The sequence below is a fragment of the Mesocricetus auratus genome, unplaced genomic scaffold (genome assembly GCF_017639785.1).
Source record: "Mesocricetus auratus isolate SY011 unplaced genomic scaffold, BCM_Maur_2.0 Super-Scaffold_100007, whole genome shotgun sequence".
In the NCBI taxonomy this organism is placed as follows: Eukaryota; Metazoa; Chordata; class Mammalia; order Rodentia; family Cricetidae; genus Mesocricetus; species Mesocricetus auratus.
In genome coordinates, this window is record NW_024429191.1 from 97,249,168 (window position 1) to 97,268,681 (window position 19,514).

Consider the following 19,514-nt stretch of genomic DNA (forward strand, 5'->3'; position numbering starts at 1 on the left):
TGGTTACTGAAGCCAGTGAGTGTCCATTGGGTAAGACTCACACCTCAAGTCTTCTGGCATCTGGACTGTTGAAACTGGAAGGTGAAAGCCACTCTTCCCCACCTCCCTCTGCAGCGCATGCCCCTGTGAATGCAGGTGCACTCACTTGTGCACACCCTGCTCTCCACCTAGTCTCTGGGGGACAGGGCTCACTGAACCTGGAGCTCACCATTTCAGCTACTCTGGCTGGCCAGCAAGCAGCTGGGCTCACCCATCTCCACTTTCTGCAGTGCTAGAGTTGCAGATGCACACCACCCTGTCCAGCTTTACCATGGGTGCTGGGAATGCAAATTCAGGCCCTCAGGCGTGCAGAGCAAGCCCTTTACCCACTAGACCGTCTCCCCAATCTCAACCCCACTGTGCTGAAGGGGAAAGGAGAGGTGAGGTGCATCATTATCACATGGACGATGGCCTAGAGCACCATTCTGACTCAAACACCTTATAGTTTTGTACACGACATATAACATCAAGGCTAAACGTGGTGGGAATGCCTGTCATCCCAAGCACTCCAGAGGAGGAGGCAAGAGCAACGGAAGAGGGCAGCCAGGGCCACATGAGACCATCTTAAGGTAGATTTTTTTTTTTAATTTTACACGTGTAGGTGTTCTGCCTTGGGTATCTGTGCACCACACGCATGCATTGCCCTTCAAGGTCAGAAGAGGGCATGACATGAAACCATCTTTAAAAAAAAGGCTGGAGAGGTGGCTTAGCTCTTAAGAGCAATAGCTGTTAATTGCATAAGATCAGGTTCAATTCCCAGCACCTTCAGGGCAGCTCTTAACTGACTCCAGTTCCAGGGATGAGATGAAATGCACACTTCTGCCCACAGGATCCATCATGATTGTGGTGCACATAAATTCACACAAGCACACATATATAAACATAAAAATAAAACACACATTACTTTAAAAGTAAAATAAAGGCCCTTAATATCATAGTAAACTCTGCTATTAGTAGCTTGATTTCTAGGCAGGGTTTTAACAAAATGTATTTCCATGGCAAGGCAAAGCTAAAAATGTTGGCTGCCCTTCAAGACTCCTAAGTACAGGCCAGTTTCTAGTCCTTGATTTCTACACTGACCCAAGCCTTCTGAGAACATGTCATTCATTATGCTAGCCTTAACTGGCATGCCCTATAAACTAGGCAGCTGTTGTCCAGCCACCCGAGGGCTGAGAGGGAAGAAACAAAATATCTCGGAAAATGCCTGTTATACTTCCTACTCCAGCAGTCATTAATGGAGCACTATACAGAAAATGCTTTGCAGATGAAAAATAAGACAAGGCATTGTTTAAAGATTTCTCCTGACATACTGCAGAATTCCACAATGGCTTCCAGTCAACTGAATTTTGTCTACTTTCATCAAAGTAACTAAGACTAATGTGGGTTTTCTAAAATAGCATGATCGAAGTCTCTCAATTTTTAGTGACTTTTACCTGGCTTTGTCCCGAATATTCAACACTTAGATTTTGTTCTGGATAATCCCTATGAATATCCTGATTGTTAAAGGGCATAAAATGGTGTACGCAGCTGCTTCTTAACTACATCTGTCTTGTTTCCTCACCCTGCTCACTCATCTGTATTCGGTGCACTCTTGGAATTTGATACCTAGGAAAAACACCTTTATAAAAGTAAGGAAACTATTTGCACATATTTCATTCTTCGATCTGTCTTCAACACTGAGGCATGTCAAAAAAAGACGTCTGCTTCTCTGTGGAAGGCTCTACAAATGCTCCTTCATCCAATCACACAGGAATGAGAGCCTGTCATCGCCACTATGAAAGAAGCCACAGGGAAGAACCCTTTTGTTTGGTTGACTTTTATACGGTGGTACAAACCGTGTAGACCAAACTGGCTTCAAATCCTCTATCCTCCTTGCCTAGCTTTCCCAAGTCCTGGAATTACAGGCCTATGATCACACTTAGCTTACCAAAGAATTCTGCAGTGCAAGTCACCACTTGATCTACAACATGGCATAGGAGTCTGGATTTAACAAGAAACAAACTTGTACTGAGAAAGTTTTGGACTAACCTCTGACACAGGCTGCAAGAGAAAAGATATGGAACAGACAGATTGGGCCACATAGAATACAGATTCTGAATAAGTTAGATGTGAGGGGACAAGCACCAGCAGTTCCGGGTATTTGGGAAGCTAAGGAGGAAGGCTTGTACACTGGAGCTAGAAGACTGGCTGGACATAGCTGAAACCTGGAAGGGAGGGAGGGAGGGAGGGAGGGAGGGAGGGAGGGAGGGAGGGAGGGAGGGAGGGAGGGAGGGAGGGAGGGAGGGAGGGAAGTTTGTTCTCAGAATTGTTAATTTTTAACATTATCACCACAGAAATTCTTTTTTTTTTTTTTTTTTTGGCTTTTTGAGACAGGGTTCCTCTGTATTGTTTTGGAGGCTGTCCTGGAACTCGCTCTGTAGACCAGGCTAGCCTAGAACTCACAGAGATCTGCCTGTGTCTGCTGCCTGAGTGCTGGGATTAGAGAGAGCACCACCAACACCTGGCCAGAAATTCTTTAAAGACCTCCCTTTGAATTAAAAGCAAACAGGGCAGGCTGGAGAGATGGCTCAGAGATTCAGAGCACTGTCTGCTCTTCCAAAGGTCCTGAGTTCAATTCCCAGCAACCACATGGTGGCTCACAACCATCTATAGTCGGATCTGATGCCCTCTTCTGGCATGCAGGCATACATGCTGGTAGAATACTGTATACGTAAAAAATAAATCTTAAAAAAAAAAAGGCCAGGGGGGTGGTGGTGTCCAGCTCTCAGGAGGCAAAGGCAGGCGGATCTGAGTTCAAGAGTTCAAGGCCAGCCTGGTCTACAAGAACAAAAGAACAAACTAGTTCCAGAACAGGCCTCCAAAGTGACAGAGAAACCCTGTCTCAAAAAAAACAACAACAAAAAGAGGATCAGAGAGATGGCTCAGCAGGTATGAGCACTTACTGCTCTTGCTGAGAATCCTAATTCAGTTCCCAGCATCCATGCTGAACTGCTCACAACTGCCTGTAACTTTAGCTTCAGGTATCTCAACACTTTGGGCTTCAACCAACAACTACACTCAAATACACATACCCACACTTGGGCACACATATACATATAATTTTCTAAAAATGGGGCTGGTGAAATAGCTCAACTCATTATGAGCACTAGTTGTGGGACTGGGGAGATGGCTCAGAGGTTAAGAGCACTGGCTGCTCTTCCAGAGGACCTAAGTTCAATTCCCACCAACCACATGGTGGCTCACAACCTATAACTCTAGTTCCTGGGGATCCGATGCCTATTCTGACCTCTTTGGGAACCAGACATCTAAGATAGTAAACTTAAGTTTCTCTACATATCTCTCCAGGGAGAACAGAAGACCCCTAAATGGAGCTTGGGGGGGGGAGAAGCCACCCTCAGAGAAAAGCCTTAATTAACTCTTAACCTACCAGAAATAATAGCCCTCGTTTACAATCCCAGTATGAGGCAGGAAGATGTCAAGGTCAAGGATGGTGTGGGATAAACTAGTAAGACTGTCTCAAAAAAATAAAACAAAACGCCCCAAGAGCCGGACTTCCCTGGAAACCCATGGAATCCAGAAAGAAGTGACGTTATTTCGAATTCAGGGAACCACTGGAGAGCTGTCCCAGGCCTAAAGCACCCAAACATGGTTCCGATCTCCCACATACTGAAAAACCCCTCAATGGTGACCACACTTCTTCCTTCAGGCCGGCCTGTTGCTCACGTTTACTTTGGTGAGAAGCTCGCACAAGGGTTAACAAACGGCTAGCCACTGCTTTCCCTGTTACATTTCACGGGGGAGGGGGGTGACAATCTCTGTCAGGCCACAGTGAAATCGGCCTTCTTTATCACACTCGTTTTGAACAGGTAGGCAAGCTGCCTCTGCCAAAGGGGAGCCGGTCCCGCCAGGTTGCTGCCTGCCCCCTTCCCCCGCCCCCGAACACTTCCTCTGTGGGGAAGGGGCTCCCTAACGATGCCCTTCTCCCGACAGACTCTTCCGGAGTGAAATCATGACGAGGCACTGCTGGGATGGGGGAGGAGAAAGCCCTTCGGACTAGAGGAAAGGACGTAGCCGGCTTCGGGGCCTGGGAGGAGGCAGGGTCCCTCGGAGTGACCTGCGGCAAGCAGGGAGGCCGCTCCACTCGGACCGCTCGGCCGCCTCCCCGCCAGCCTCTCCAGGCTCAGCTAAGGCAGGTACCTCCACAAACAAACCCAGGGCCAGTGAGGAGGAGCCGCTGGCTGCTAGCACCGTGTCTCGCGGGCCCGCCCAGGAGGCCGGCAAATCTGCTGCCTCATCCCGGCGCCCCGCTCCCTCCCGGCCGCCGCACTCACGATGCTCTCGGCCATGGCGGCCGCTCCTGTCTCCGGGTTGGGGCCCCGGGCTGCCGCCGCCTGTCTCCCCAAAGGCCTCGCAGCCCCGGCCTCGGCCTCAGTCCCGGCCCCGGCCTCCCGCCGCCGCCGCCACCTCCGCTCCAGCTTCGCCTCCCGGCTCCGCCAGCCGCCGACGTCCAGTGCTTCGCTCAACGCACTCCGCCAGGCAAACACAGACGCGAAACAAGGTTCCGGGCACCCCCTCCACCCCCACGCCAACGGCCGCGCGCATGCGCAAACAGAGCTGCGCACACCTCAGCCCCGCCCATCACCGGTTCCGAGGACGTCTGCAAAAGAGACTTGCTCCTGAACGTTTCAAACAATACTGAAAAGCCCCAGGAAGAGAGAGCATCAATATGTCACACACACCCCAAAAAAGCAATCGCCATTGAGGGAATTCTGTATCGTCTTCACAATTTTCCAGCAATAAGGTGGAGCTCCTTTTGCATTTCCTTTGTAACTTCATGCGTAAGATTTGAAGGAGCAGACATTATGGAGATCTTTTAAGGGACTAAAAGCCACCGTTTTGTTTTGTTTTGGGTTTTTGTTTGTTTTTTTTTTTTTGAGTAATTTGTTTTTGTGTAGCACTAGCTTCCCTGGAACTCGCTCTGTAGACCAGGCTAGTCTCAAACTCACAGAGATCCACCTGCTTCTGCCTACCAAGCCCTGGGATTAAAGACATGTGCCAACTCACCTGACTAGGCTTTAAAAAAATTAAGATTTTTGTCCGGGCATTGGTGGGTGCACGCTTTTAATTCCAGCACTTGGGAGGCAGAGGCAGGAAGATCTCTGTGAGTTCGAGGCGGGCCAGGTTTACAGAGTGAGTTCCAGGACAGCCAGGACTACACAGAGAAAACTGTCTCGAGAACAGACAAAAAAAATGTGACTTTCATATCTGGTAATTAATATCACTTTGCATACTGTTTCCAAGGTTCACTCTTGTGGTGTCTGGACTCTATTCCTCCCCCTCCCTTCCCCCCTCTCCCTCCCCCTCTCCCCATTTCTTTTTCTTCAATTCTGGCAAAAGAATAAGAATCCAGAGTCGTGTGTAAGAGTGGTTATGAAGTGCTCTCCCACTAAGCTACAAACCTAGCCCAATCGAGAACGTCCCCCCTCCCCCCGTAGCTTTGCAGCCTCTCCCAGAACTCCATCGTGTAGACCAGGCCGGCCTCGAATTCACAGATCCTCCTGCCTCTGCCTCCCGAGGGCTGGGATTAAAGGATTTGCACCGCCACCACCAGGTGGCCTAATGGAGAACACCTCATCTAAGAGGACTCATAACAGCGTCAGGTCATAGTGGAAGCCTGGATGGAAGAGGTAATGTAAAGCTGCAGGCACAGGTAAGGATATAGCTCTGTGAGGTCCTGGATTCCATCCTCAACCCCTGGGGTTGGGGGAGAAGAAAAGAAAAGGCTATGTTGGTAATGATGGAGGACACTGGAGGGCCCCAGGCAGCGGTGATGACGCAGTAGGGATGGCAAACGCCAGGACACATGGGCCAGCAAATTTGTCTGAATTATAAAATTACAAGCTAGAGAGCAAGGGTAGATACAGAAAAAAAAAAAAGCCAAGGCTAGGCCTGGAATGTCTGTCAAAAAGCTGAAACTTGGGCTGGAAAGACGGCTCAGAGGTTAAGAGAACTGGCTATTTTCACAGAGGGCCCCAGGTTCAATTCCCGGTACCCACCCACCTGGCAGCTCACAGCTGTTTATAACTCCAGTTCCGGGAGATGTGAAGCCTTCTTCTGACCTCTAAAGGCACCGCACTCAGGTGGTGCACAGACACAGATGTAAGCAAAACAACACACCCATACACATAAAATAAACAACTGGGCTGGAATGATGGCTCAGAGGTTAAGAGCACTGACTGCTCTTCCAGAGGTCCTGAGTTCAATTCCCAGCAACCACATGGTGGCTCACAACCATTCATAATGAGATCTGGTGCTCTCTTCTGAATACACATGGATTTTGTATTCATAATAAATAAATAAAACAGCTGGAACTCAGGGGGGTCTGGGGTGGAAACAGGAGGGGGCACATGGCAGGTACAGCAGGACCTCCATCTTGCCCTAAACATGTCCATGATATCCATGAAAGTCCTGTGGGCCTACCGTGACAGTGACAAACACCTGCACACCACACACATTCCAGTTGGAAGCAGGGAGACCTTCGGAGGGATGCATCCAAGGCCACACAGAGTTGCCGTTTGGTAGATTCCAGTGTCAACAGGCTTTGAACATGCCTTCTGTCTCCATAATAAGTCGTGTCTCTCAAGTCCTTTAGCCAAGAGGACTGCTCAGTGACCATAACAAAATCCTGCCTTTGAGAAACTTGGAGGGAGGGGACATCTGGAATGTGAATACTGATTTGTTTATACGCTGGATAAACTAGGGGGGGGAGTAAATTGGCATTTGTGCTGCCCAATGGGCTCCTGGAAGACTGCACTGTGAACCAGTTTGCAGAGACCTCTTCTTCTGAGGGTGCCCGTGAGCCTACCAGGCTGAGGCCAAAGTGGGGCTCAACAGTGACGGCCATGAGGGCCAGCCTCAGAGCCGCCATACCAAAGTCACAGTTGTGCAGATATTAGGGACATCCCTAGAGCCAAGGTCAAGAATTAGGAGTTAAGAAGAAAGACCAGCTGCATCTGCAGAAGCGGGGGCCTGCCGTAAGCCCTAAAATGTGACTCCTCACATGATCCCACTGTGATCGCTGCGTGGGTGGAGCTTGCAGCCAGCTCTCCAGCTCTGAGGTACACGGTTTACAGAGCAGCCAAGGAACACCACTACACCAGGACTATAGCCAGTCCACAGAGGCCCGGGCCACCTGTCTCCTGGGCTTTTCCAATTCATGTGGAGGATGGAAGAGGGAGAAAGCAGCCCCTTGTTGTCTCAGGTGAGTCAGCATCTGATGGTCTAGTTCAGGATGAAGATGTTTCTTGGCCCTAAGGTCTTCCAGGAGGCCCCTGGACCAGGTTATAGTCAACCTGACTCCTGGTCCCACCCCCAGTCTAGTTGTGTGCTGGGATTTGTCATTAAGTGGATGCCAGTGGGTGACCCTCACAGATTGAGGTAGGGCTTCACTACTCCGATGACTACACCTCCTGTAGGTCTGAAAGAAACTCTGGCGTTGGGCTGGAGAGTAGAAAAATGCAAATGTCCTTTGAAGTTGAATGTGGGTTCCACGGCCTCAGACAGTCTTACTGCTGCCAAGTGGGCTCCAGAAGGCTGTCCTTCTGCTCTGACAGACTCTGGCTGACAAATAGCCTTCACATATTCTGCTCCAAACTCGGGGTGAAAGAGTCACTTGGGCAGCTGGACTAGCACATGTGGAAGGGATCGCTTCTCCCTGGTGGGACTGACTGAGATGGGTTGGGACCCTTGCCTAGACACCTGGTTGTAGCCTCTTCCAAGTGAAACTGTCCTTGGGGAAAAAAAAACAGGTGGTGGCATACACCTTTAAACCCAGCACTTGGGAGGCAGAGGCAGGAGGACCTCTACAAGGTCAAAGCCAGCCTGGTCTACAAAGTGAGTTTCAGGACAGCCAAGGCTACACAGAGAAACCCTGTCTCAGACAGACAGACAGACAGACAGAAAGAAAGAAAGAAAGGAAGGAAGGAAGGAAGAAAGAAAGAAAGAAAGAAAGAAAGAAAGAAAGAAAGAAAGAAAGGCCAGGTCACAAGTGGTATTTCCCCACCTCCCTGTAGATGCTCTCTGTCTCTGTCTCTCTCTGTATCTGTATCTCTGTCTGTCTGTCTGTCTGTCTGTCTGTCTGTCTGTCTGTCTGTCTCTCTCTCTCTCTCTCTCTCTCCTGTCTACCTGCTCAGCTGAGCTGCCTACCGGAGGGCAGTGGTGTTTTCCTCGCCTCCTCTTAATTGCTGCCCAGTCTACTGGCTGCCCCTCCCCTTGCTCAGAAAGCCGGGCAGGCAGGACTCCCACAGCCCATCCCTGTATCCTCCATGCTAGGTCCAGCACAGTGTCCATACATGGCCTAGGTTCAGTTGGTGGGTCCCGAGAAGATGCAGAGAAATCAAGGTTGGTTTCACAGAGGAGGATGAAGGTGAAGGTGTGGGGGCGGGACGGGGATGTCACAGGATCAGTTTCTCTGTCCCAGGCAGCCTGCCCTTCTGGCTTGGGTGGGAAAGTCCCTCCTGTGACTGGACAAAGTCACTGCTGGGTCACTGCAGACCGATTCAAACAAAGAGACCATTCCAAATGCAGGAGAAGCAGAGCTACCTGCCACTGTTGTGTCCTGTGGGAAGAACAGAAATCCTTACCCATGAATGTCAAGCCCCCTTGGGGGAGACCATAGCGGGATAGCGGGTCCCTCTTTCACAAGGGTGTGGAAGAAATGAAGTGTGTATATCTTTTTTTTTTTTTTTGGTTTTTCGAGACAGGGTTTCTCTGTATTGTTTGGGAGACTGTCCTGGAGCTCACTCTGTAGACCAGGCTGGCCTGGAACTCACAGAGATCCTCCTGCCTCTGCCTCCCAAGTGCTGGGATTAAAGGTGTGTGCCACCAACGCCCGGTAGGAAGTGGGTATATCTCTTAAGTGCTGTCCTGCCCAGTCTTCACCATACACCTTCCAGAGTGCGGCCACTACACTGTCCTAAAGGAGGCTGACCTCATAGCTACCAGGGCAGACAGTGAGCTAGACGTCCTCACCGCCCTTCTGCTCCTTGCCTAAGCAGGATGAGGCCACAAGTTCCCAGGCCCCTCACTATCCAATTCTTCAAGTCTTTGCTTCCTCCACAAGCTTCCTCTAAGCCCACCCCCTCCTCTTAGTGCCTCTCTAGCGAGACCTCTCCCTTGCTGGATGTCACATAGTCCGAGTGGCTCACCAATGCACCTTTTTTTTTTGTTGTTTTGTTTTGTTTTTTTGTTTTTCGAGACAGGGTTTCTCTGTGGCTTTGGAGGCTGTCCTGGAGCTCACTTTGTAGACCAGGCTGGCCTCGAACTCACAGAGATCCGCCTGCCTCTGCCTCCCGAGTGCTGGGATTAAAGGCGTGCGCCACCAACGCCCGGCCCAATGCACCCTTTTAAGTTTTCTTTCCATCTGCAGGATACCGCTGGCCAGGAGCAGCCACTCACTAGGAACAGTCCACATACTCCAAACATCCCGGGTCCAGCACTTTGGGAGGATCAGGTAGGGACCTGGGGCTGCAGATGCTGTCCTGTGGCAGAGCACCAGGCCCGGAGGAAAGGCCAGGCCTCCTCTCTCCCACTTTCCACAGGAGGGAGCTGTGTCAAGTATCTGACTTTCCTCTCCAACTTCTTCTTCTCCCTGCTGGCCGTATTGGCCCTGGCAGCAGGGCTCTGGGGCCTGGCCGTCAAACAGTCTCCGGAGAGTGGCTGGGATGGAGCCCTGCCCACAGACCCCATGTTGGTGCTGGTGCTGGGAGGCCTGGTGGTCAGTGTCGTGAGCCTGTCTGGATGTCTGGGCGCTCTCTGCAAGAACAGATGCCTACTGCACTTCTACTGTGGAGCTGTCCTCCTCTGCCTAGCATTGGAAGCCCTGGCAGGGACTCTGGTGGTGGCCCTCTGGGGCCCACTGCAGGATGGCCTGAAGTATTCCCTGCATGTGGCCATCGTCCGCTACCGGGATGACCCAGACCTATGCTTCCTCCTCGACCAAGTCCAGCTGGGGCTGCAATGCTGTGGGGCAGTTTCCTACCAGGACTGGCAACAGAATCTGTGAGTGTCCCCCATACTCGACACAGGGCAAGAGAAGGGGTGGTCTGGATGCCCTGCTCACTCACTGGAGCATGCGTGTGCGTATACATGTGCATGTTCTTTTTTTGTTTGTTTGTTTGTGTTTTTTGTTTTTTGAGACAGGGTTTCTCTGTATTGTTCTGGAGGCTGTCCTGGAACTCGCACTGTAGACCAGGCTGGCCTCGAACTCACAGAGATCCGCTTGCCTCTGCCTCCCGAGTGCTGGGATTAAAGGTGTGCGCCACCAACGCCCGGCACGTGTGCATGTTCTTGTGTGCACACAACCACATGCCTTGCAGCTCCTGCCTCCACAGACCCCCACACAAGTTTCCCTGTGTGAGCACGCTCGTAGATCCCTTTTATGTCAACACAGAACGAGGTCTCATGCCAAAGCACACACACATCACATGTATACAGACAGACATGCAAATGCGTGCACTTATTCGTGAGGTGTGTGTGGCGCTTGCCTTTGCCTATGCTATGGGCCTTGAACCTGATTGAACTCAACCTTTGGCCAACTCTAGGGCCCAGACACAGCTCCTCCATGCTGTCCCTCCACTAGGAGGTTCTGGTTTTGTTTTGTTTTTTCCGAGACAGGGTTTCTCTGTGGCTTTGGAGGCTGTCCTGGAACTAGCTCTTGTAGACCAGGCTGGCCTCGAACTCACAGAGATCCACCTGCCTCTGCCTCCCAAGTGCTGGGATTAAAGGCGTGCGCCACCAACGCCCAGCTCCACTAGGGGGTTCTAAAGAAGAGGTCATCTGGAAGAGCAGTTAGTGTTCTTAACCTCTAAGCCAACTCTCCAGCCCATGACACAATATTTTATGTTCTGCTCGAGGGTCCCTGTGTTGTCTACCTCCTCCAACACACGGAACACTCTGAGCAGCTCCTTTCCTCCCTGTGACATGCAGGGTAAACATTATGCTCCCTCCTCAAGCCTCTGAGGACAATTGATGTCCAGGGATGGACACAGAAGAGGCTCTAAAAACTGGTCATTTGTTCCTGACATGGCTCCAATATATGGCGCCTACCATTGCTCCTGAAACCTTGCAAAGCACTCCCCAGTTTCTAGGAGAACCCAGCCACAGAGAGTGCACTCTGTTGGTGGTTGTCAGGGCTTGGTGAGTGAAGTCTAGACCTGTGGAAAACTACAACTGAGGCTCCTTAGCCTCCAGGGGCTCCTCATGGTTCTGAGCCTTTTGCCGCTAACCACTAACAACACCCCTTCTTATTGCAGCCTCCCTCTCTGACACTGCCCGTTCAAATAAACGCACAGTGTGCAGGAGGCAAGGCCTCCTTATCGCCTCTCCTTCAACCACCTCACTAAATATTTCCTTGACCTGCCAAGGTAGACACCCCACTCCACCCCCATCCTCCTGTCCTCAAGTATAGAGAGGTGTAAGCACTGTGATACAAAGAAACTGAGTGTCAAGCCAGACAGTGGTGGCACACGCCTTTAATCCCAGCACTCGGGAGGCAGAGGCAGGCGGGTCTCTGTGAGTTCAAGGCCAGCCTGGCCTACAGAGCGGGTTCCAGGACAGCCTCCAAAGCTACAGAGAAACCCTGTCTGGGAAAAACAAACAAACAAACAAACACAAAAAAACAACTGGGTGTCCTGTATGTGTTTGTGTGTTTGCGCGTGTATGCATGTGCTCCTTCATATGCATGCAAGCATGTGTGAGTGCATGCCTGAGTGCATGTGCGTGAGTGCGAGAGAGCGAGAGAGCGAGGGAGCAAGAGAGCGAGAGAGCGAGAGAGCGAGAGAGCGAGGGAGCGAGAGAGCGAGAGAGCGAGAGAGCGAGAGAGAGAGAGAGAGAGAGAGAGAGAGAGAGAGAGAGAGAGAGAGAGAGAGAGAGAGAGAGAGAGAGAGAGAGAGAGAGAGAGAGAGAGAGAGAGAGAGTTTGAAGGCAGGCCTCTTCTCCAGGACTAAACCTTGTATGCCCTGCAGGTACTTTAACTGCAGCTCTCCCGGGGTACAAGCCTGCAGCCTTCCTGCCTCCTGCTGCATCGACCCCCAGGAAGAAGGAGCTTTGGTGAACACTCAGTGTGGCTTTGGGGTGTTGCGCCTGGACCCAGATGCAGCTGGACAAGTAGTATACCTGCAGGGCTGCTGGCCCGTGCTGCAACAGTGGCTGCGAGGGAGCATGCAGACCATAGGCAGCTGTGCCGTCACTGTCGTCATGATTCAAGGGACTGAACTCCTGTTAGCTGCCTGCCTGCTAAGGGCCCTAGCTGTCCAAAAGGCAGCAGCAGAGGACACAGAGCCCGACCCTCTGTGACGTGCCAGCACCATTGTCCCCCCCACTGAGCAGAGTTGAGAAGACTCTGTCACAGGCCAAGTTCCAGGCCTCTCATCTTCCAGGGACAGTATCAGAGTAACTCTCCATGGGACAGACACCTGGACTCCACTCCTGGCCATTGCCCCTTTGATACAGCTGTCAGTCCCCAAGGCCACCTAGACTGACTGTGCTGCCCTGATTTCACAATTTCACTCCTGGTTTCTCAGGACCCGTCTCAGCCCCATGGCTGGCTTTTGCAAAGGCTACGGTGGTAGTCTGTACCTGAGTGCACCTGCTTCCCATTAGGCTGACAGAAAGAGGAGGGCTGAGGGTTCCTGTTTCCAGCCTCAGTCACCTACCCTGATCTGACTTACCCTGACTGGCTCTAGATCCCCATTTCCGCAGGACTGGCTTCCTATAGGCCTCCTCCTGCTTTCTGGTCTTAGTTGAGATGTGAGGTATGACCTAGGCCACACCCTGTAGAAAGCTTTTTTTTATTTTTGGTAGGAGGAAGACTTATTTATTGGTGTGTGCATTCATGTTTGCAGAGTAAACTACAGATCTCTCAATGACTGGGACTGTCTTCCTCAAATAAAAATGGAGAGCGCAGCTGTGACTCATCTGTAAAGTTAGCAGGGTCGATCTGTGGCCGTCTCGTAAGTGGAGTCTTATTCTTTTCTAGTCCTTCTTCTTCAGATAGAGCCTCATGTGTTGCAGACTGGCCTTGAATTCCCTATGGAGCCAAGGATGACCTTCACCCTCCTGCCTCCTGCTCACAAGGCTGGAATTACAGCCCTGCACCAAAATACCCAGCACATAGGGCCCTTCTGAAAGCCATTTTCTGGCCATTCAAAGGGATAAACATACATTTATCCTAAGAATTGTGGGTGCTTCAGGGTGAGCTTGCCCAGGTGTGAGCCTATATGCCTTACCTCTATGTGCGGAATCCTCAGATTACTGGGGGTGCCCAGTCTTAGGATGGACTGGCTGGGCCATGGGGCTCCTCTTAGGTGACTGTGTTTAGGTTTCTTTTTTTTTTTTTTTTTTTTTTTTTTTTGGTTTTTCAAGACAGGGTTTCTCTGTGGCTTTGGAGGCTGTCCTGGAACTCGCTCTGTAGACCAGGCTGGCCTCGAACTCACAGAGATCCGCCTGCCTCTGCCTCCCGAGTGCTGGGATTAAAGGCGTGCGCCACCAACGCCCGGCTGTGTTTAGGTTTCTAGTTTTTGGCCTTTCCTACCTTCTTAGAGAGTCTGCTTCATTAGCTATGGCCACCAGGAGTGAGGGTCAGAGCCGGGCTTCCATCCAGAGCCTCTGCGAAGTATGTGATCAGAACCTCTGTGGAGTGTGTGTGTTCAACGGGAGATTTTTTTTAAATCATTTATTTTATGTACATCTGTGTTTTGCCTGCATGAATGCATTTTGCCTGCATGAATGTCTTTAGGAAGGTATTGGATGCCCTGGAACAGGAGTTACAGACAGTTGTGAGCTGCCGTGTGGGCACTGGGAATTGAACCCGGGGTCCTTTGGAAAAGCAGCCAGTGCTCTTAACTACTGAGCCAACGGGCGTTGGTGGCACACACCTTTAGTCCCAGCACTTGGGAGGCAGAGGCAGGCAGATTTCTGTGAGTTCGAGGCCATCCGGGACAGCCTCCAAAACAATACAGAGAAACCCTGTCTCGAAAAACAAAAAGTAAACAAACAAACCACTGAGCCATCTCCCCAGCCCGTCAATGGGGGTTTCCTACTTCTCTTTCCTGCCAGTGTCTCCTACTCCCACCTGCCCTGAACCTTCCTCCATGGGGCAGATAAAGCAGCCCTACCGTAGATGGAGTACTCCATCAGTGAACCCCAGGTAAGCAAGGGCACGCTAATTTTATTTTGAAATAGGGACAAGGGACAGAGTATGTAGGGAAGGCTGGCATAATGGGGGGAACAGCCTCAGTGTCTCTCGCCACGTCACCCCAGGACAGTGTCCCAATCCAAGACACCCATCCGGAAGGGCTGCAGGGCAGAGGAACATTCTCATGACAGTAGGCAGTTCAGGGAAACATTATTGGAGAGTCCATTCCTGCATTCCAGCTACAAGAGGGTCAGGTTCCCCCCTCCCTTCTTCCTCCTGAGCAGTGACTTCAGGGTCAGCAGAGCATCCTGCAGGAGGCTGGGGGGCTCTTGGTAGCTGGTGTCAGGGTGTGAAGTTGTCCCACCCGGAGGCCAGGGGCAACCTAGCTAGGGACTCAGGCTTGGGTTTGGGAAGGGGTCCTGGACAGGGCTTACAGAGGGTGGTGGGGTAGAGTGGATCTTCATCAGGCCTCTTCCACAGAGATTGACTAAATGATGCCGTACTGGGCCAGCTCATGCAGCTCCAGGTGGTTGAAGGCCTCCCAAGGGCAGATGACAGTGATGTCTGCAGGAAAGGTGGGATTAAAGAGGACTCCATGGCCCCGGGACCACCCCCATTCCTGTCCCCTTGCTTTTTCACTCCCCACATAAAAATCCATGCCTCCCTAGGATGAGAGCTTAAACTCTGACTGCAAATCTTCCTCCTAAGGAGGGGTCCTGCCTCCAGTTGAGAAGAAAGTGGAAAGACCAGGGGCTGAAGGGAAAAATGCAGGAAGGAGCAGCAAACAAGTTTCTTCTGTGCTTTCGAGAACCTACCCCACGGGAACCACCCCTCAATGGGGTCTGAAGTCTGATGTTGGGAGACAAACAGGGGACTAGGATGGGAGGCAGTGAAGAGAGGAACCTGGGAGCTGTGGGAGTGTATCTGAGGGATGTAGCGGACTTAGGAGGGCTGTCCACATGCAACAACCCTGAGTCGCCATACCTGTTCCCAGGCCTTCCATTCCAGGGATGTCATCCCCAAACCTGCAAGGACAGAGTGGTCAAGGACGCTGTCTCCAGGTATAGACCTAGCCACCGCTGCATACCAGACTTCCTCCCCAACATCTGCTCCTGGGCAGGGTCTGGGCTCCCTTCCGCCAGCATGGGGCTAGTTAAGGGAAGAGTGAGCCCAGGGTACCCAGTGTTCCTGGGTGGGTATGGGCTGCGCCTCTCTGCAGCCGCGTGGCATGGAGCGTGTGAGTGAGTGTGAGGGTGCCGTGTGTGTGTGTGTGTGTGTGTGTGTGTGTGTGTGTGTGTCTCAATGTGCCGGCTGTGGTGTGTCCCACATGCTGGGACACATGCTGGGAACTAGTCTCCTGGTGTGGTGTGCAACAGTATTGAGAGGCGGTGTGTCTTCAGGAGGGATGCCAAGCAGAGCGTGACTGGACCACAAGGGAACATGACCGTGGGCTGGTGCTGTTGTTGGACAGGGTGACAACTCCACAGACGTGGTGGCTGTGAGGGAAAGGCTGGCTCCTCCCTGCTTTCTATGTTTCGAGATGGGGGTTTCTCTCTGTGTAGCTTTGTAGACCAGGCCGACCTCGAACTCACAGAGATCCACCTGCCTCTGCCTCCCGAGGGCTGGGATCAAAGGTGCGCGTCACCAACACCTGGCTGCTGTTTTCTCTGCCTACAGACGATGTCTGTTTTTACAGCACTCTGCCATGACACCATCCTCTAGGTTGTGATATAGTCACAGGGTCTTTACCAGAGTCCAAAACAAACCGTGCACACAATAAATCCTCTCTGCACAAAGTATCCGTGTCCCGTTATTTTGTCATAACAACAGAAAATTGGTTAAGGTGATGTCTGTTAAGTGTTCACAGGTGAATATGGTGGGGGTGCACACATATCCCTGAGGAGATTCGGGTGGCCTGCTTTCCAGACCTGCCTGGCTACATGCAGCACCTGGTGTAAATAGTAGGTCCCTGGCTCCCCAAAACCAGCTCCTGGGTCCCCCCCATTCATCAGAACGAAGACAAACTGCTGCAAGGAACCATGGGTGGAGCCCAACCCCAGCCTCCACCTTGTCCTCCCAGGAAGCCCGGGAGGAGTGTTCCTTCTGTGAAAGGTTCCCCTCCGCTGTTTGCTTACCCTTGGACGCCCTTCTTGGGGGGCTTGCTCTTGAACTGCCTGGTTTGCCGTTGCTTGAACTTAGGTGGTCCTTTCCTGGGGGTGACCGGTCCTCCTATAACCCGTGTGGCTGACCGGATCTCGGCCTTGGGTGGCTCCAGGTTCATGGTGAGGGTGGCAGAGACACAGCAGTGACCCTTAGCTTCTGGACTCGGTCAGGCTGGGCTGGACTCCTCATGCAGGCTGGGGCAGACCAGACAGATGAGGGATCCCCATTAGCCCTTGCTCTTCCCTGCCAACCTTAGGAGCAGAGGGCCTGACACCCAGGAGCCACCCTGAGACAGCTGTCTCCACTGCAGGGAGCCCACCCGGGCTTCCCCGCATTCTCTCCTGGCACCATCAGGCACCTCCCACTGGTAGCAGCCTCAAGCCACTTACGAACTCCCTTGTGCCCATCCCATACTCCTGACTCACATCAAACACACCCTTTTTGCTGCCCCCACCACCACATCACAAACCAGGGATTTTTTTTTTTTTACGAGACAGGGTTTCTCTGTATTGTTTTGGAGGCTGTCGGTCCAGCCTGGCCTCGAACTCACAGAGATCCGCCTGCCTCTGCCTCCCGAGTGCTGGGATTAAAGGCGTGCGCCACCACTGCCTGGCACCAGGGCTTTTTACTACCTCCCCTTGGACACCCTTGATGCCTGCGCCCTCCCTCCTTCTCATCCCCCGGAATCTGACCCAGCCATGCCACTCTGTGGAAAGCCTTCTGAGGACTCCTGGGATTGGCAAACAAAAGGACACCCCTTCTTGATCCTGCAAGCGATTTCCCCACAGCCTCTCACCATCTCTTCCAAGTGAGCAGCCCTGGCTGCTGTCACTGGTGGCGGGTCCCTTCTCAGGAAGGCCTCCGCGGACTCTACCTCATGTCATTCTACGTTCCCAGGTCCTAGTTTATTTCTTTTTAAAATTTTTTTTTGGTTTCTTTCAAGACAGGGTTTCTCTGTATTGCTTTGGAGGCTGCCCTGATTCTCGCTCTGGAGACCAGGGTGGCCTCGAACTCACAGAGATCCACCTGCCTCTGCCTTAATTTATTTCTTCATATCACATTCTGGCTAAATTCCTCATTTATTTACATGCCCCTTTAAGTATGTTTGTTCTTGTTTATGTACTTGCTGGTTTGACTTATTATCTTCCCCTTGGGGTTGGACTTGGTGCTGATAAAATGGTGCACAGAGGCCCCAAGGAAGGGGTCTGTCTTTGACCCAGAAACCGTTAAGCTGGGTGCCCCTCACTTTCAGGGCTCCATTTCAGAGGGTGGAGCCAGAGGCAGGTCTCAGGGAGAGCAGTTACCCTGGGATTCTTCCCTTAGGCTGCTCACCGGCTTGGAGATTGTCCTTGGTTACATATCACCTGAGGACTCTGCCGTCCTGTATCAGGCCACAACCTAGGGCACACTATACACGATGGTCCCTCCTCCTCTCCCTAAGAGCCCTAAGCCCCAGCGACTTTGCCAAGGACAGCACAGCTTTCTGAAATCCTCTTAGCACCTGAAGGAGACTCCTAATCTCCCAGAGTTTCTAGGAAGCTGCATAAACCTCACATGCTGCTGAATAAGGGTGATGCAGACAGGAGGTGCTGCCCCGACCCTTAGGTGTCCAAGGGACTGCCTCTTAGAGGCTCCTTTCTGTCCTCAGTCCTACGTGGTATAGCGCTGATCCAGCCTTAAGCCACTGTCAGTGTTCTGCTGGATCATCAGGGCTGAGATAGTCAGTAGACAAGGACAAGTCTGTTGTAGGCAACGTCCACAAGAATCTCAGCAGCTCCCCCTACCCTTCCTAGGTTCTGCCTTTGCCCCTGAAGCCAGCACCAGCCTCGGAACCTGGACTCAGTATTCAAGCGTCTGTATTGGCCTGCCCTTGGGGTTCTGACATGATACGCCCTCAGCTGCAGCCACTAAGAGCACCTTCTATGCACATTCACTATGTTCCCTTTTAAAAGGGCCCTGCCCACCTCCCATCCTCTCTCTCTCTCTCTCTCTCTCTCTCTCTCTCTCTCTCTCTCTCTCTCTCTCTTCTTGTCTCTCCACTCTCTTCTCTTCTGCTGCTCCTGCTCCCAGAGGCCATGCTCCCCACTCCCTTCCCCCCTTTTCCCATTCACTTTCCCCTAATTGAAAAAAAAAACCTCATCCACGTGAGCTCTGTTGAGTGGCATCATCTTTCTCTCTCCTGCCGCTTTTTAAATTACTACACTCAGGCTGCTCAGTCCTGAGGCACCCATCCCTTACTTCCCAGTGGTAAAACATGTCTCTAACCAAAGGCCATGAACCCCCCCCCAACAGAGCTCCGGTGATCAGTGCTGTCTCCGTGGAAACCATGCCTGAGAAGCCTAACCCAGACTGATCTGAAGCTGGCGCCATTCAGTTGTATGATCGGGTGGCTGGCCTTGGAAACAGGCACTACCGTTTGACATTGTGAGGAAGCGGAGGAGGTGGCTGGCAGGATGTCCTCTTCCAAGGACAGGGAAAGGGGACAAGCTTCTAAAGACTCAGAGCTCTGCAGAGGTGGTGAAAGCCTGTTGGCTTCCCCTGACCCCCAACTCTGAACCAGCAGACTCCTGGCTGTCAGAAAGGGCAACAAGAGGTGTCACTACTCACCAAGCACTGGACAGGTCTCAGGGAGCCACAGGTTCCCGTTAGCTGGCCTGGGTCAACAGAACTGTGGCCTAGGAATTTATCCCCCTCCTGGTGAGCGGATTATGTCTCTCTTCTCTGACGCTACACTAATGAGATTGCCGGGCCTTGATGGAGCCACTGGGGATGCTGGGGGTGGGCAGGAGGGGTTCAGGTGCAGCCAAGGCGGAGAAACTCTGGAAAACCAACTGTCTTGTGAACCTCTTTTCAGGAGGACATGTTTCAATCCAGAGTAAAGAACTACACCAATGTCTGGGACCTAGCAGGTGCTGTCACCATTGTCGTGTTTATCTGGGCCCAGCCTCTGCTGAGTCCTTCGGATGACACATATTATCTGTCCAAGATGTCAGTCTGAAATGTGACCTGTCACCCACTAGCAGAGTGCCCCTGCTCTCTCTGGTCTTAGTTTTGTCACAGGTTTAGTAAGACACTAAACATGGAAAAAGCCCTATTTATCAGCTCAAACCCAACAGGA

The 19,514-nt window shown here is 51.9% G+C and overlaps 4 protein-coding genes across 4 annotated transcripts in view; 2 read left to right on the forward strand and 2 right to left on the reverse strand.

The window, feature by feature from the left end:
• The window catches only part of Nploc4 (NPL4 homolog, ubiquitin recognition factor), a 52,741-nt gene extending 48,238 nt beyond the window's left edge, over positions 1-4,503 (reverse strand). The window contains exon 1 of the mRNA XM_005069816.4: positions 4,371-4,503. Coding sequence (XP_005069873.1) covers positions 4,371-4,385 — 15 coding nt within the window. The 5' untranslated portion in view covers positions 4,386-4,503. The remainder of the gene's footprint in view (positions 1-4,370) is intronic.
• Positions 3,651-5,086, forward strand: LOC121141592 (basic proline-rich protein-like). The gene is made up of 2 exons (XM_040750171.1): positions 3,651-3,772; positions 4,030-5,086. The coding sequence occupies exon 2, from the start codon at positions 4,068-4,070 to the stop codon at positions 4,914-4,916; it is 849 nt and encodes a 282-aa protein (XP_040606105.1). The 5' UTR covers positions 3,651-3,772; positions 4,030-4,067; the 3' UTR covers positions 4,917-5,086.
• A 1,451-nt stretch (positions 5,087-6,537) lies between these two features.
• Tspan10 (tetraspanin 10) lies at positions 6,538-12,962 on the forward strand. The gene is made up of 3 exons (XM_040750172.1): positions 6,538-7,300; positions 9,467-10,098; positions 12,063-12,962. Exons 1-3 carry the CDS (start codon positions 7,256-7,258, stop codon positions 12,391-12,393), a joined length of 1,008 nt encoding a protein of 335 aa, XP_040606106.1. The 5' UTR covers positions 6,538-7,255; the 3' UTR covers positions 12,394-12,962.
• Positions 12,963-14,250: 1,288 nt separating this feature from the next.
• Pde6g (phosphodiesterase 6G) lies at positions 14,251-19,167 on the reverse strand. Its single transcript, XM_040750177.1, has 4 exons — positions 19,004-19,167; positions 16,369-16,590; positions 15,218-15,258; positions 14,251-14,797 (listed from the first exon to the last, which is right to left on the reverse strand). The coding sequence occupies exons 2-4, from the start codon at positions 16,512-16,514 to the stop codon at positions 14,721-14,723; spliced, it is 264 nt and encodes an 87-aa protein (XP_040606111.1). The 5' UTR covers positions 16,515-16,590; positions 19,004-19,167; the 3' UTR covers positions 14,251-14,720.
• Between the last annotated feature and the right edge of the window lie 347 nt (positions 19,168-19,514).